This window comes from Ambystoma mexicanum, chromosome 1q, assembly GCF_040938575.1.
Source record: "Ambystoma mexicanum isolate Mex_15411 chromosome 1q, UKY_AmexF1_1, whole genome shotgun sequence".
Classification (NCBI taxonomy): Eukaryota; Metazoa; Chordata; class Amphibia; order Caudata; family Ambystomatidae; genus Ambystoma; species Ambystoma mexicanum.
Genome location: NC_090922.1, coordinates 445,370,815 through 445,388,244, shown reverse-complemented (window position 1 = coordinate 445,388,244; position 17,430 = coordinate 445,370,815). Strand labels below are relative to the sequence as shown.

Here is a 17,430-nt window from a genome sequence, read left to right as displayed (position 1 = left end):
TGCACCACCAAACTCTCCGGGGTAGGGTGCCTAGACAAGTAGCAGGGGTCGCTACTGGCTGGACGGTATTTTCGCGACAAAGACTTGCCCACTGCCGGGAGACTCTCCGGAGCAGTCCAAGCCGCCGCCACCCTTCTCTGCAGAGCCATATGAAAAGGCAAAACCGGGTCAGTGGGTGGACCGAGATCAAGGATGTCTGTGAGATCATCCTGAACGAACTCCCCTGGGGGAGCTGACCAACCCAAGTACTCGGTAACTCGAGACATAAGGCACCGATATGAAGAATCGGCATGAGTGCCAGGCTCCAGCCGAAAAAACTCCACCTCCAGAGAGGTGTCCAGTCCACTGGCATCATGCAGCGACTGCCTCAGGTCATCAAATTGGCTATGGCCCGAGAGAAGGTCATCGGGAACCGTAACCGGAACCAGGCCACCATCAGAGCCTTCATCACCCTCTGAAATGTACTCCATGCGGGGAGAGGAAGACCTCTGCGGACCAAAGCAGTGCCGGACCTTAGCCATAGCCTTTCTAGGGGCAAACCCCGTGCCACGGGGCCCCTCCGACACCACTGCCTCAAAAGGCGTCGAGGGCGCAGAACGAGTCGTCGTCGGCGGAAAAGGCGTCGAGGGCGCCGAACGAGGCGGCGTCGACAGAAAAGGCGCCGACGTCGAGCGAATCGACGTCGACATCAGCTGCAGCGCCGCCACAATCAACGGCGTCGACACAGTCCTCGAAGCCGGAGCTCCGAGCGTGTCTCTCGCAAACTGGGTGCCGACGGCGTCGACGACCCCCTCGGAGGCAGAGCCTCGAGAGAAATCGTCGACGACCTCGGCGCCACAGGCGTCGACGTCTTCTTTGAAGACGGCACAGGATCACGCGGTCTCGAGCGCGTCGAGGACCGGGACCTGGAACGGGCATGGCGAGAACGGCTACCCTTGTCCGAGCGGGACCTCTCCCGCGAGCCGTGCCGACCACCCGAGACCGAAGGCGCACGGGCGGTGTCTCTCGACCGGTGCCGACCGACCCCACTCGGAGGCGCGGACGGACCGGTGCCCTGCGATTCCAGAATCGCTAGCATCTGCTTCCCAAAGGAAGCCCATTCCTCCGGTGTCGCTTGCATGGAGGGATAAGCGACCCGCCGACGGGCGGAGTCCTCGGAAGAGGACGGGGAAGGCGACCTATGCCGGCGCTTCCTGGAATGCCTAGAAGAGGCTGAGGAGTGGCGAGACCGACTCCTGGAAGGAGACCCACCGGACTTCCGACGACGACCCAGAGAGTCACCCCTCGAGTCATCGGTCGAAAGCCCGCAGACCTCGACTTCCGGGGCTTAGACACCCGGCCTGCCGACAGCTTCTTCTTGCGTTCCCGCAAAGCCTTAGCAGTGAGCGACTGGCAGTCGACACAGTCGTCCTCCCTGAGGCACCAGAGGCAGGCGTCGTGCGAGTCCGTGACCAACACCTTGGACCCACAGTCCCCGCAGTTCTTGAAGCCAGGACGCGGGGTTGAAGACGAGAAAGACTTCGCCACGAACAGGACTTCACCACAAACCGAACAGGTTCAACGAACCGAGAATAGAAAACAGCAACTCCAACGAGTCGAGGCGTACCGAGATTCAGGAGGCAAACACGTTCGCGGAAAAAACGGAACTGAGGCTATGGGTGTCGTGCGTCCTACTTATCACATCGGGTGACGTCGGCCGTCGGAAGAGGTCCTCGGGGACGGCGCATCGACGTCATCGATGCAGGACGCAGACGCCAAAGATTTTTCGAAGCAGCACAGCAGTGGTCATTACCTGTCATAGATATGGAATACGTCGGAGGACCCAATTCCCTCGAAATTTATAATTACTCCTATGTCGTGTCCCCATTCCTCCATACTGTATGGGAGATTACAAGTGAACGTAGCCCCAGGGTGGCGAGGAGATCCTCAAGAAAACAAGTCCCTTACTACTGTCTGCCCAAATGCTGCGTCTGATCTAGAAACTGCATCCAAACAGTCCCAAAGGGGTCGCCCAAGAGGTCGCCCAACTGATAACCTGCCACGGGATATGCCCTTGGAACACGATTGCATGGGCATGCATATTTGCCGGAAGCGGTTTGTGCCACCCCTCAGAGGCCTCCTTAATGGCCGAAACCATCCACCTGCTATGGACGCCCGAGAGGCCCCATAACCTGGCCTTGACCCACGAAGGTGACCAAGAGCCCCAGATTTGCAGAAACTCCTGGTTCTGTCCAAGTAGAATCTTAGAGCATGCCTAACATCTAGGCAGTGCAGTACCCCTTGAGCATCATCCTTCGGGTGTGCGAAAAAGGTAGGTAGCACTATCTACTAATTTAGGAGAAATGAAGAGCCTACTTTAGGCAAGAACGTGGGTTGCAATCAGGAGGCTACCTTGTCCCTATGAAAAGATAGTGTACGGCTCCAAAGCCAACAGATCCTGAATCTCACTGACCCGGCGTGCCGATGTAAGACCCCACCCGACCCACCAAAGGGCTGTCTTAATGGTGACCAGCCTGATGTCTGTGGATGCCATTGGCTCAAAGGGTTTATGCGCCAAGGCGCCTCGCGCTATGTGGAGGTCCCACAATGGGTGTGGCTTCTTGGTAGGCAGGTAGAGCCTGGAGAGGCCCGCCACAGTCCCTTAACCACCGGGCTGGAGGATGCAAAAACTTCCTCCTCTGAGTTCCGGTAGGCTCAGAGGCCGCCAGATAGGGGCGGCATGTGTCTATTTGTACCACTGTTTGCGAGGTGTGAGGAGAAGGGTAGTACGTCGTCCAGTGTGCCTGTGGGAGGATAGACTTCCCTGGACTCCGCCCAGTGGCATACCCTAGTCCACTCGCTTTTGTACTGGCTCCCAGAGTAGCATGGCTCCTAGCACGCTGTATGATGTTTAGGCTAGCCTGCGACAGACGCAGATGTTTTAATGTGACTTGTTCAGGAACCACGCTGCAAGAGCTAACCTCTGCGGGCGGGGTGGATAACCGTGCCCCCCTGACCCTCTTGCCACTGATGAGTGGTAGGAAGATCTTGAGATCCAGGCAGAGGCCTTCCGGTGCAGCCAATTGATATGGGCCATCTGTTCCTGAAGGGACCAAACTCTGTGGACATGTGGTGTCCAAAGTAGCTCCCCAGCCCTCAAAGGAAGGGTTTGTGGTGATGGTACCTGTGGTACTGGCTGACGGAATGGTCTTCCTATAGTCCCGTTGCAGTCCGTGCTCCACCAGACCAGGTCCTGGTGGAGAAAGGGAACGTTCCTTCAGCTTAGTGTTCATTTTGTTTTAAACAGCCCATTTGAGTTAGTCTAATTTATATTGTATTAGGTAATTGTTAATTCGTAGGTAGCCATTTGGTCTTATTTACAAGAGCTAGTGGCAATGAGATTGCCACAATCAGCAGGCACATTCTTACCGTAAACTTCCAGAATGTCGGCACCATCGTGGAGTCTTACTTTACATCAAATCGCTCTCTACCAATACAGAGCTTCAATGACACTTTGACAAACATGGCAGTCATATGGGTGATATACATGGACATGTGTGTGGCAGTCTCCAATTGACCACCAAAGTACGCAATTTGCTTTCCTGAAGTGAAGAATAAAAGTTACGTGTAACAGGGATTGTCTATGCATATGTAGTCAGGCATCCTGTTGTCACATCTACTCCATAGTGTGCTGTAATGGTTGTTTTACAGCTTCTATTACTAGTTCTCCATGGCAACACACATTGGCTTTCTAGTGCCATTTTGATCAGAATTGGGGGCAGCTCGGCTGATATTACCACTGTACATTAACACTCATACGTTTGTTCATAATAGGGAGCTAGGATTATTCTTCACGTCAAGAATTCAATTTGCATAAATTGCTGGAGAGTCTCTAATTCATCAAACATGCATGTGTATACCCCAAATATAGTCATCACTTCTGACTAAGTAGTTGAAAATGTGTTAAGGTAGAGAGCTCTTTAATATCTCCAGAAAGAGTACAGCTTGGCGCCAACACAGTGAAAGTTTGCTATTGTGCACAGAACAGTGTGCTACTTGAAAACATAGAAACGGTACATGCCAGCCCATCGTGGAATACCGGTTGCTACTAGTTCCTCAGAATTAAGACCAAATGCCTATTTTTAGGGATTTCCAACCAACAATTTGTCTGATACAACTTAAATGAATATTTAAGATCGGCATGAAGAATAGTCTCCCTTACATGAGAGGCATATACTCAAGTCAAGCTACAATAAAATGAACACCAAGATGCAGGACCTCCCAATAGCCACTTGTATATCCTGTATATGATGTCACTTTGTAACTTTGTCCTTCAAGTTCGCACCGGATGCCCACGGGCCTGGTGCGCGCTACAAATAAATAAAATACAAATACGAATACAAATACTATGCATGGATCTTACCATAGAGTAGGAGAAGGGCCTTTTTACACCAAAAAATATGCTTTGTTCCAATGCCTCCAAACTCTCCTCCTGCCCTCGCCCTTTACTAATGTGAACCCCACAATCCCAACATCATTCATGGATACCACAGAACTCTGGTTTTCTCCCCATAGCACAGTTACCCTTGCTACCCCTCGACAACTGACACTGCTTCCGTTTCACATTTACTCAGCCCAACAAAAGAGGTGAAGGTGTTGGCCTAGTGATCAATTAATTTACCCCTTTCACCAATCTTGCCCAGTCTGACTTTCTCCATCTGTTAGTATGTTAGAAAAAAAATCAGCTTCTCCCACACTGTCCCCAGCACTATCCTTGTACTCCACCAACCACGTGGCCCACTTGTGCCCTTCACTGTCCTTAACACCATGCTGGACTTGCTCATTACAAATACTCTGATCATCATGTCCAATGCTCCTCAACTTTAATATGATTCTCTCGTTTTTTATCACTTCCCCTCACCACTTCATGATTCCCTCAATCTTGCCTTTCCTGTATTGAAATATGCTAAACGAACCTCAAACAGGCAGCCCTGTGGTGATTTCATATAACAGACAAAATAATAGCACATACAACATTCAGAAAATCAAGGAGGGATGAGATGAAGGAAAAAGCTCAGTGATCCTACAAATAACCATTGTTTACGGGTCTTGAAGAGTTGAGCGGATAAAAGACATTTATCCTGCTAAAAGAACGCCAGTGACTTAAACGCTTAGAGGCACTTTTCACCAAATGTTCTTTACCAGCAACGGCAACAATCTCCTGGTGGATTCTGAACCTAGAGAACAGGTGGGGCAGTAAGGCACTGCCAAATCTGAAAGGTAGGTGGCCCTGGAAACATGGAGGCCTTCCACAGAATGGTGATCAGTTTTAGCTTGATCTGTCGACAGAAGATTAACCTACCAGATCTAAAGGAAGACACATTGTTCCTTCTCCGAAAATCCCAAATAGCTCAGATTGCGTGGTTTTTTATAACTGAAATTTATCCAGCAGATGGCTAGTAATTGTACTATACATGCTGTTGCAATGTAAAAAAAAAACACAGCCTGGCCAAGGAAGTCCGATGCTCCATTCAGGCCCTGGAGTGCTGCAAGAAACATCTCATGCCGCCAGAAAGAATAAAGTAAGCCCTATGGGGCTACAGCCACTCATGAGCATCTTTCAAGCATGGCGACTGCTTTCAGCCAGCCTACACCCAGGGCCTCAGCCTCCTCTTCAGTCCGCCTCTGCCCGCTTCTCATTGGTGGGGCCTGCTTCTTCATCAGATCAGATCATTAAAGGCCTTTAAGGCCTGTTTACCTCCCTGAATGGCCCTGACCGGCGATGGCTGCTGGCCTGCCACTACCTGCGGCACAGTCTCCTTTACCCGGATCCTCGAATCCCTCCCTCTAATCTCTCCCTACTGATCCACCAAACCTGATGAGTCTCCATGCACCTATTTTCCAAACGAAATGTACTTGGTTTGTACATTAATGCTACTCTCTGGTCGATTTACTTTCTCGTGGCCGTCCGCCGCCTTTAACCACGCCTGTGAATATGTTGCTGCTGTTTTTGCCTGCCCATGCTAACATATCCACCAGCTACGTGTCCCACACAACAGCTGTGCTTGTGGTCTTGTGCAGCTTCATTTATACAAGCAACTATGCCCCACCCTACTCCAGAACTTTGCCCCTCTCATTGCTATGGCCTTACCTTCACCTGATGGCCTGCCCATGTGTTCTCCAATTGTGTTTTGATGCGATGCCCCCAAGTGGGGCTTTGCATGATAGTCAACCAAGATCTGGCTATATCTGTCTCTTCCTCTCGCTTTCCTTATTGCATATTCATTGTCGTTTTGCAAAATCACACCAGTTGTAGCCTCACGTTTCACGTGGCGTGGCTCTAACTGCCAGTGCACACTTGATCTAGCCTCATTCTCTTCTAAGCTCCTTACATCTTGCCTACTTGTTCTCCAGTTGTTACACTTGTTCTCTTCAACTTTGGTCTTGGAGAGAAGAAAATTACTAGCTGATAATCTGGACCAATCCAACTTTCGGTCTCTTATCTGGCAGCAGGTGTGCCATACTTGAAGCCTACCTTTAATGTAACTACCTATTTGACCTGGCAGCCTGTGCGTTGCACCCGATTCCTATCTGCTTGTGCAACTTACTGGTTACTACCTACCATGACCTGTGTTGCCTAAGCAATTTCAACATAAGCCCCTGCACCAAGCAGTGAGGCTCTGCTGGACTCGTACCCACCCAACACTGCATCTTTTACCTACTTGTACCTGCATACTTGATTTTGGCCCCGCACCATGATTGAGGCATTCCAATGTTATACTTTACCTACTTGTACCTGCTAACTTGATGTAGCTCCCAGCACCAGGAGGCAAGGCGTTCCAATGCTGCATTTTACCTAGTTGTACCTGTATACTTGATGAAGCCCCCAAATCATGAGGTGAGGCATTCCATTGTTACATTCTACCTACTTGTACCGGCATACTTGATGTAGCTCCCTGCACCATGAAGGGAGGCATTCCAATGTTGCATCTTACCTGCTTGTATCTGCTTACTTGACGTAGCCCCCCGCACTATAAGGTGCAGCTCTGCCAATTTATGCCCGTTATAACCTGTTCATTTTGCACTTAATGTAATTAGCGCTGTCATACCCGAGGGTCTTGGACGCTGCTATAAAAATGCTCAAATAAATAAAATAAGGGGCACAGTTTGGCAAGGATTCCAAGTCAGGAATGAGCGCCATTCACAACAGTGTTGACCTGGGGCTTGAATGAAAAAATACAGTTGGAAAAAAAAAAAAAAAACACTGTTACACACCAATATAAAGGAGAAATGGGTGATGCCAAGTTAATTTGGAGAGGAGAAGGACAATGTGGACAGAAACAGTCCAGAAGCTCAAAGCTTCTCTGCCATCTAGGGTTTGAGCTAAACTAGGCAATTCCTACCTCGGTTTGGTCCCCTGGAACTGAGTCCAGATAGATAAGCAGATCAGCATCATCAGGATACATTTGAAATCCCAAGCTAGACCACTTGATAAAGCCTGCCTGGGGCAGCATGTATTCATTAAGAACTAATAAAGTGAGAGTCAAACCCTAGGGAATTTCAAAGGGTACAGTAGTCACCTGCGACCAATGTTCTCCAAGCTAAAACGTCTGCATCCTTTCTTATCACGAAACACCCGATCTAGTTCAGTGCTGGGCCAGTCAGTCTTATCAGACCTGTAAGGCAACTGCACTCTTATGGTCTACATTACAGTGGGCTAAATTGGCACTCGCCACTAGCAATTGACGAGAGATAATTGACACTTGGCGAGTAAGAAATGTTATTGTGTCCGTATGTATAGAATTGAAGTGGGGAGTGAATTTCTTGCGGCTAGCTAGTAGCTTGCAATTTGAAGTGTACTATAGTCTACAATGTCAAATGCAGTCCACAGATCAAGCAGGCTGCCTGCTTCTCTCTTTCTCCATGCTTACGATGCTCTTCAATGTCCAGGATGATTGTTTCAGTAACGCACTAGGCCGAAACTCACATGGAAGATCATGAAATAGATGGTGCTCTTGGATATAATCTTGATGCCGACAAAGTGACTATCTTTTCCAGGATAAAGCCCACGATGGTTAGCGGGGACAAAAGACAATAGTTTTCTGTCTGGAAGGCATTTTTTTTGTGACGGTGGGATAACTCCATGCTGGCAAGAAGCAGAATGAATGCAGGTATTGAGAGATTTATTAAAGATGGTGGGTAGTTTTGCCAGAATGGATGGCCGAAAGAGGTGGAGGCTTAGCATTGAAAATGATGGCAACCTTTTTCAAGCCGCACGTCGCGCACGGACGGAACAGCGCTTTTCCTCATACAGAGGACATATCGTACTCGAAATCCAGTAAGGCAACCTAATACAAAATAGTAAGATAACACGAGGAGATCCCACTGCTTTGGAGACGGTTGAAATCTGAAGGGGAACCGCGGGGGCGGGCCTCTTATACTGGGACGGCTTGCGGAGCTTGCGTAGGCGGGTCCTAAAAGGACGTAGATAGGACACAAAAGTGTCGGAAGTTTTCCTATAGGAAAAGGCTATATATGTTACCGAGGGGTCCCAGTCTAACGACGGGGAATATTCTAAGCATGTGAATCCATGAAAGATCCAATGCTGGAGAAACAAAGCTACCTCACCTTCCTTAGGAGACTGAGGAGCGATTGCTTACAATCCAGATGGAAAGAAACATAACAGGACCAAATCGTATCTCAGACTGCGATTTTAGAAATAAAAAAATTAAAAAAAACTTGTGAACAAAATTTCTGAGGACTAGCATGCAAATAACCAGAGATGTGGGTCCAGTCAAATGTTTACATATTTTCAATTATTCCACAGTGGAATTATCGGCAAACTCTTAGCTTTAAACAATATGTCTTTCACAGTTGAAATAGCCTTGCAGACGTATGGGCCTTGCATGAGGAAAGATGATCACTAACCAGGTTCCAAACTTCAGCCTTTTTGTTTCAAGCCCCATGACAGTAGACTTATACCAAAGCTTTGAGGTTTTTATACCGGCTTAAGTCAGATGTAAATTGAGTGATGGTGAGAAAAACAGATTAATATGTACCTCAATTGCAGGGTGATTATTTGCAGAGTTGGTGGTACAGATATTTTGGAAATTAAGAGGAATCAAAGATATTAATTCCTTGCAAATTACCTGACAGGTTAGGAGAAAGCAGTTTGTGACAGGAGACCAATGCAGGTAAGAAAATATGAATCATGTAATGGCGTAATTAACTTTCAGTAAAAAGTAAAACCCTACCGAAAACCAAATCCAAATTGTCAAGCAATTAGAGTAAGGCCATACAATTCAGGTGAAAAAACAAAAAAGTGGATAAAAAGTCATGACTACCAGCAGATTGTAATTGCCACATGAATGTTAAAATCCCCTACAAGAAATGACCTGGTGAGTGGAAAACATCTTCACATTAAAACTTCCTAAGTGCTCTCTCCCCACCCAGACATTCTCCACGGACCAAGCTTTTAGCGGCAAGCTGGCTCCCAGATCCCTGTTTGAACAAGCTGCCTGCACATTCGCTCTTTCACTTTTAACCCCCAACCCTGAATTCCTCCCAAAAATCAAACTACACAACAACAACATACGCCGCCATTACCTACGTTGCTTGCGCAAATCTGTCACTCTGCCTTTCGATTACATGTGTTGACCATATTACTGCTGCCTTGACACACTCAAGTTCCTCTATTTTACCAACCTCATCTTCGTCCGACTCGCACCCCAGAAGGCTTTCCACTACCCTACCAAATGATGCTTCCTCTCATTGCCAACACTCAATTTTTCCCTCTCAGGCAATGATTTGAACCTCTATTTTTCTTTAAAAATTAGGTTTCCTGACACCTTTACCACTTTCCTTTCCACCTCCTGACAACCTTTATCTCACCCACTGAACAAAGGCAGGCTAGGAGGAGTAGAAGGAACAGACGCCTATTCTTAACATAGGTAACCTGCTACGCTTCACCTGTTGGTACATGAAATTAAATAAACCTGTTACTACCTGTTACCTCCTCCCTCTCTCTCTCGCTCTTCATCCTCTCACTTTCCTTGGGGATCTTACCAAACTGCTTCGGTTCTACACTTTACACGTCCTTAAGGAGCCCAAACTAATCCGGATGGTGCAACCAACTATCGTCCAACTAAAGTTTATACCTGTGGTAGCAATAACATCACCCTCCATTTTGAATGCAATAGTCTCTCCAAACCTATTCCATAAGGGTTTTGCAGCCCTCAAATGAAACAGCCCTTACCCATTTGACACAAACTTCCTCATCACACCAAAATCCTCCACTCTCATTCTCCTCTAAATGTCCAGCCTTCAATGTGCCCACCCCTCTCTCCCCACTCCTCCCTAACGTCGGTATTCAGAAAACTGCTCTCATCTGGATTGCCTATCAGACCATTTCTACCGCTCAGACTATTCCTTGTGCTTCTGCAAAACCCTTTTTTTTGGTCACCCCCTATCAGTGATGATTGCAACAAGACTAGGTTCTTGGCCCTCACCATCTTCTTATGCAAACGCATTTCCTCTTTTGTATTCTCTTATCCATTAGCTGATGATGGCCCACAACCTTGGGGTATTGACTTTTATGGACTTCATTCATTTATGGTGTGTCACCCTTTCGCAACTCTCCTGCTGACCTTCTTTTGCATCTTGTACTCATGGTGGCCCTGAATCATGCTGTTCCCATCTTCATCATATATCCTGGCTTGCAACATTATGTGTTACTACTGACTTCTGCAATTGTATTCACTCTCCCCTCTTGCTTCTCCATTCTTGACAGCCAACTCTCTGATCTCTCCTCCTTTCCCCATCTCCTCCCCTTACTTTCTTCTATGCATTTACTCTATCACAATTGTCCCTGGACCTAGTATCCTAGTATGATAGCAACCTTGTCTGTCTCCTCCTCCCTCCCCTTACTGTTTTTTTCCTCCCCCCCCCCCCACCTCCAGCACTATCTGAAATGTCGTCAGGCCTAATATGATAGTCGCTTGTTTTGTTCCTCCCCTACCTTTCTGCACCCCTCTCACTCACCTCTTATTTTTTTTTCCGGCTCTACCAGAAATGTCATCAGGCCTAGTACGGTAGTCGCCTGTCTGTTTCCATTTCCTTCTCACTCTCCCCCTCCCTTCCTTATCTATGTTTTAGCTCTTGCACTATCTGAAATGTCGCCAGGCCGAGTACAATAGTTAATTTCACATCCTTACTGTTCATGGCCTGTAAGAATGTCATTGTTTTTCCCCCTGGTTCCCTGCCTTGCCTTGAAGAGCTTTGAAACACATTGTGTATAGGCGCTATATAAATAAACTATCATATCATACTGTTCCACACCGACCTCCGGCCCTAAACCATTCATAATATCGAAGGCCACCGCAGCCAGGCTCAACTTTCTGAATATTAAAAAAAGCTGTCCTCGCCTCACCTACCATTCAACCAAATTCCCCCATCCCACTCTTGCGCTCTTACCTCAACTAATGCTGAAGCCTCCACTAAGCTAGTCTCTCCCTCTATTCTTTCACACCCCTTGACAAAATCCTTAACTTTGATACCCACACTCTACAAACTTCCATGCCATTTTTCCACCATCTTCTCCTCATTAGCTAGCTGGCTCTCTATGCCAACCATGCCCTCTTCAAATGCCTACTTCTAGTTTTTAAATTGATCCACAGGTTACCCCACCCTTACCTTTCAGTTCTAATCTCATCCACACCCCTACTTGTACCCTTGGTTCCAGCAACCCTCTACACACTTCTATTCTTCTTCCACCCTTTGTCTTCTCCCATTTCCAATCCTTCACTCCACTCGCCCCTTTTCAAGAGAACTCTGCCAGATAGCAAAAATATCATTAAATTAGCACAAACCAATGTCTAAGTTTTTTCCTTTGTCTATGTCCTAGATTGCACCCGTTTATTAACTGTTAACTAATTCTGCTATGTAATGCACCTGGCACCAGGACAAGGTTTACTGTATGATCTGTATGCTTTTCATTACTGTAAAAGGTTCCCTTACCAATACACATTTTTTTAAACATACAAATACCATTCCTGAGGTCTTACGCTCGAAATAGATAGCTTGACACCACATCAACATAAAGACAAAAGACACCAGGGAAGCCACAAAAGGACCAAAAGGCAAATCAAAAACGATACGTTAGTAGAACCACAATTCAAGTTCACCAAACAAAGAAAACCACCTACCAAAACAAAAAAGCAGTATAAAGAAAGAAGAGGTTTCTTCACGTGGACAATCTGAAAAAAAAAGAATACCTACTACATGCACATTTTCAAATGTGCATAATAAAATCAAAAGCACATTTCTCAAATACCTTCAGCTACATAGTGTAGTTTTTGCTTCAAATCATTTTGCCACAACCTGAACAGGATAATTTCAGTGCAGCATCGCAGGGTCATTAACAGACACGAGGGAACATTTAAATAATTTTAAACATTGAAACAGATCTAAGATCCAAAATAGAAGAGACGTTTCCAGAAAACTATTGCTGGTTACAAAGTCCACGAATATAAAATCATGTTATTTGCACTTCATGAGTGAACACTGCATAAGCGCCCAACTAAACAGCAGCTAAAAAAGCATTTCCCAACAAATCCTGCTTTGGCGATGTCCCGAGTAGGATGCCCACTACCGCAAAGAAGAAATTGGTGGCTACTACTTCACCCCTCCTACCTCTTCCTCGCCTCACAGTCCTCAAGATATGAGGTGGACCCACCACCTTCAAGACAGGCAACAACATTCTCAAGCAAAAAACAGATTTATTTGTGCCTACTCTTCCAACAAGTAGCCCCTCTCCCTCTTCCCTCTGCACTCATGACCACCTCTTCTTCCAGTCTTTTGGTAGATGTGTTGCCTAACCCTTCTATTATTCTCGTCCCCCTACTATTCCTGTGGTGCCAACAGTCATTGCAGATCTTCAGTCATGGCTGAATTTGTCCAACCCCCTTCAGAAGTTTTCCCGTTGACATTATCAGCTCCCATGATTCTTACCACAGAGGCCAATGCCAAGTTATTAGGGAAGACCCAGGGATGCTGGTCAGCTTGAGTGGCAGTGGTTTCATGCAACGGGAGGGAGTTTCGTAGTGGTTTGCTGCGTTATTCACTTTAGCCTCCTCCTGGCATGCAAGACATACTGGTTTGTTAAGACACTATGCTCACAAAGTGCTACCTGAAGCACCAGTGGGGACCCGTTCCAAGGGGCATGTGCCATCATGAACTCGGCAGGAATTCACATTGTCTCTGGAGAACTCCTACCTTCCAGGGATGGAGGCAATGTGAAGGCAGACAACTTGAGCAGGGTCCTTAACACTTGTTCAGAGCCATCTGTCGGAGGTTTGGCTCCCAAGTCCTGGACCCCTTTCTCCCAAGGAGAGCCAATGGTCGGCTGCCAACTTTTCCAGGCATTAGGATCCTCTAGCAGGGGTCAGGATGTACTGTTCCTTGCCTCTCCTTTGCCTTTCCCCTCCTCTCTAGGTTCCTCCGGGGAGAGGGTTTTTGCCATCCTAGGGGCACAGGCCTGACACTACCTGGTGTTGCTGGACCCCCTTCCTGCATGGAATGCAGATGGATCCTCCTTTTGTTTCTCCCCCCCCCCCATCTCTTCTCGTCCTCTGAGGCACCCTCCCACCCCCAATTCTTTCTTAGCAATCTCTGGGCAAATTGCACCTAGAGGCATATCAACTGAACTAGGGGATCTTTACCATTGGGTCAGGAACACGATTTGGCAGTAGCCATCAAGAGGTCCAAGAAGCACTATCCTGCAGTCTTATACAAAGCACTGGACTTGATGCTCACCCAGCCACCTTCTCCATGTTTGGCTCAAGCTATTTCTACTTTGCCGCCCATCTTGCAGCTATCCTAACTTTTCAGGAACACCAGTGGGTAGTGAGAAGCCTAAGGGGTATGCTGCCTGCCTTTTGAGTGTTGCATGATCTCTTGACCTCCCATCAGGTACCCTTGGCCATCTTGGAGCTTCCCCTAAAGAACACTTCCCCTTTCAAACTCATCGCCGATATCCTTCTCAAGCTCCTCACTCTCAAGTTTGTCTTTCTGCTCGCCATTACCTCTGCTAGTGGGCGGCAATGAGGTTCTTTTCTTGAAGGAAGCAGTAGTAGGGATCAGAACAGAGGGGCTGTTCCTTCACCACTCTCCTAGCTTCATGTTCAAAGATGATCTTTTCCGCTCATTTGAAGAGGTGGTCCATCCCACTAGAGGAGGGGAGGCATGTCCAGAGGGTACCATCGGTACTCTTGATGCTGGCAGGGCTCTATGGGTCTAGTCAGAGAAGTCAGATGCCAAAGGGTTCCTATGACTCTCCTGGTAAACACCGGTGCAGGACATGCAAGGAAAAGGTCATCTGTGTTGATCATTAGCCACCAGCTAAATCTGGCAATCACAATGGCTTGTAACCTTTCAGGTTCTGCAGCTTCAACCACAGGGATAGCGGCCTACTGGGCCGCTTCAGGTTCCTTAGATTTACATTTTCCTGGCTGACACATTGCTCATCAGTAATCTTCACCACTCAAAGTCCTACTCTTTTTTGTACCAGACCTACTTCTTAATCCTCCTTGCCAAGAAAGTTGGGCCTGATCATCAAATTAGTTATTAGAAGTGATCATGGGGGTGGAACACCCTCTTATGCAATCAGGTGGAAAGGGGCTGGCTTCCACCCAGAAGGTTAGGAAAAAAATATGATTTTGATTTTTGCTTGATGCTTGATGCTCTTGCCCGTCTAGGAGGCAAGTCCACCTCATATGATGAGCACTGGGACAAGAAGTAATGAAGGTTACAGATCCGTAATCCAGTCATTACTTACCAAAGTCTCTGGGCCTCATTACAACCCAGGCGTTAAGGGGTTAACGGCGCCGTAAAAGGTGTCGGCGCCGTTAAACCCTTAACGCCTGATTACGAGGTCCCTTTGCGGGTTGCACTTTAACGCCTGCTTTTAGCAGGCGTTAAAAAACCAACCCGCAAAGGGACCTAGGAGCTAATTACGGCACCGTAATTAGCGCCTTCCCAATTCCCATTGAGCCCTATGGGGCAAAAATGGGAATGGGGGAAGGGCCATGGCAGCATGGGGAATTACCGCCCCACCAACCTTGGAATGGGGTGGTAATTCCCCATTCCGCCATGGCAGACTCCAGCATGGACCATGGTGCTAATAGCACCATGGTTTAGCGCCGGAGTCCTAGTGAGGCCCTCTATATTTAATGAAAAATTTAACTACAGCAAATTAAAGTAAAATAGCCACATTTGTGGTATTTTAAGCAACAGAGAATCTGTCTGTCACTGCTTAAAAGTGTGCAAAATCCTTTCTAGTATAGCTACTCCCATGAAACATATCCGTTCTGTCTGAAAAGCACTTGTGTTGCTGTATTTCACGAGCGCAGATTACGTTTCTGCTTAAAGGCTCCATAAAAACATATTTGGCCTCCATATCTGGTGTGGTTAACTCCAATTTCACTCTACTTGACCCAGAGTAGCAAAAACTGAGCCACGGGCCGAGTGCTATATGGCTCTCACCCTCTTAGGTCATGACTTCAACAGTTCATAAAAAGGAGCCAGCTTTCTCAGATCCTAGCCAGACCTGCGCAGCATGGTGAATAATTCATCACTGCCACACTTGGCTCATTGAAACATCTATTATCAAGTGTTCAGTTTATTAATATGCAAATGAGCCACAGCGAGGTTTGCCAAAGAACGCACAATGGCTCCATGCAACATGCTCAGTGAAAGGCTTCAGTGGAGCAGCAGGGTGACTCACCCTTCTTTCCTTGTCCCCATACTCGATGCCCAGGGTGTCCATTGCGCGGACAATGGCAGCCAGCGACTGGATGGTGTTACTGTAGACGACAGGTTTGTACTGCTTCACGTCTTCCCCAGAGAAACCATCTTCATGGATAATCCTGATTGTAAAGAAAACACACAACACGGATTTAGAAGAATTAACTGGACTTAATCAGTAAGAAAAGAGAAACTCCAGTCATACAAAAAGTGATTCAGTCGGCAATGCCATCTCCAGTTAGGTAAATACATTCCGATGGTAGCAAAATGTACATTTATAATAATCAATGCACGACATTAAATAATGCACAGAATAGTACATCCCACCCTCCTCCAACCGAACACAAAGGATGGCAACATTCACATGGATGCCATGAGCAAATGTCACATGGGTGATTTTCCACAACCTAAATTACAAACATTTTGGCATCTGCTATATATGAAGATATCGTTCATAAAATGTGCGCCAATCCCCTGCACGTCTGTGCACCCGCCACACCGTCTCATTTTCATAACCATTTGTCCACAGCCACCGAAATTAAGGTTGGATAGGTAGGAGCTAAAAGCAGGTCCAGGACATCTAGCATTAATCGGTGACCAGGAGCTTCCACAGGCGAATAAGGAGCTAGTACATAGCGTAAATCTAACTTGGACTGAAAACTTTTCATTTTAAAGCATTATGGGTCATAAATAATGGACAAATGTCATCCTTTTATTTATTTATAAACGGTCACAGTTAAATTCACATAGTTCTGTTTGTTAGGCATCTTTTCAGCCTGGGGAGCCAAAAGTAGCTCTTGGTAGCTGTTGGTGTCAAGGTAACCAGGCTCTTCTAGGCTACAAGCAGGAGCTAAATCGCTTCCAGCTCCCCTCAATTTCAAACCCTGTGTCTAGTAGCTTTGATGTAAACGACCGAGCCTCCTAGTGGGGCAGGAGCTATGCTTGACTGACACAGAGTACCAAATACAAGAGAACATGGCAAGGGGAAAATAAAGCCACGCAGGAGGCAGATCACTTTACAAAACTGACCAAGATGCATAAACGACACCACCATAGCATTACACCAATCAACAGTACAGCACGTGTACACAAAAGAGGGCTTTGCATCAGCACACTCAAACACAGTCTTCACCCAGGTTTATCCCTAAGCAGTAAGGACCGAGTGAAGAAGTAAAAAAAAGCAGGTAGGGTCAGTAAAATGACCAATCCGGGTCGAGGTAATTTCTGTGAGTGAGTGCGTGTTGTATTATCTATGCTCTCTTGTCACCATACCCCTGAATAGTCTTGGTGCCATGCCTATGCAGTCCCCACATATCTTTCACCTGGCCAATCCTGGGTTACTGGATGTTAAAGTCGTGGGGACACAAAAAAAACAGCCTATGTAGAGAAAAGGTTTAGTTCCTCTCTGCTGCCCTCCCCCCATTCATCCCTCCCGGTACTTCCTCGCCTCAACACCACAAACCTGCCAGCAGCTGAATGCTGCTACGCCTCTGATAACAGCTCATTTTTGCACCCCCCCCAAAAAAAAAATACTACTTTGTTTATCATTACCAATGGTTTAGGGGTTTTACAGTACATTGCCCCCTCCACACGCACGCACAACTTTCAAGAAGACACGTCTCCCCATTATGTCTTCAAACACAGCAATGG

At 47.0% G+C, this 17,430-nt stretch overlaps 1 protein-coding gene across 2 annotated transcripts in view; it reads right to left on the bottom strand.

Annotated features, from left to right (window-relative positions):
- Positions 1-17,430, bottom strand: part of GNAO1 (G protein subunit alpha o1) — a 1,372,168-nt gene that overhangs the window by 976,739 nt on the left and 377,999 nt on the right. For both annotated transcript variants that reach the window (XM_069640205.1, XM_069640215.1), the window contains exon 3: positions 15,761-15,902. In XM_069640205.1, coding sequence (XP_069496306.1) covers positions 15,761-15,902 — 142 coding nt within the window. The remainder of the gene's footprint in view (positions 1-15,760; positions 15,903-17,430) is intronic.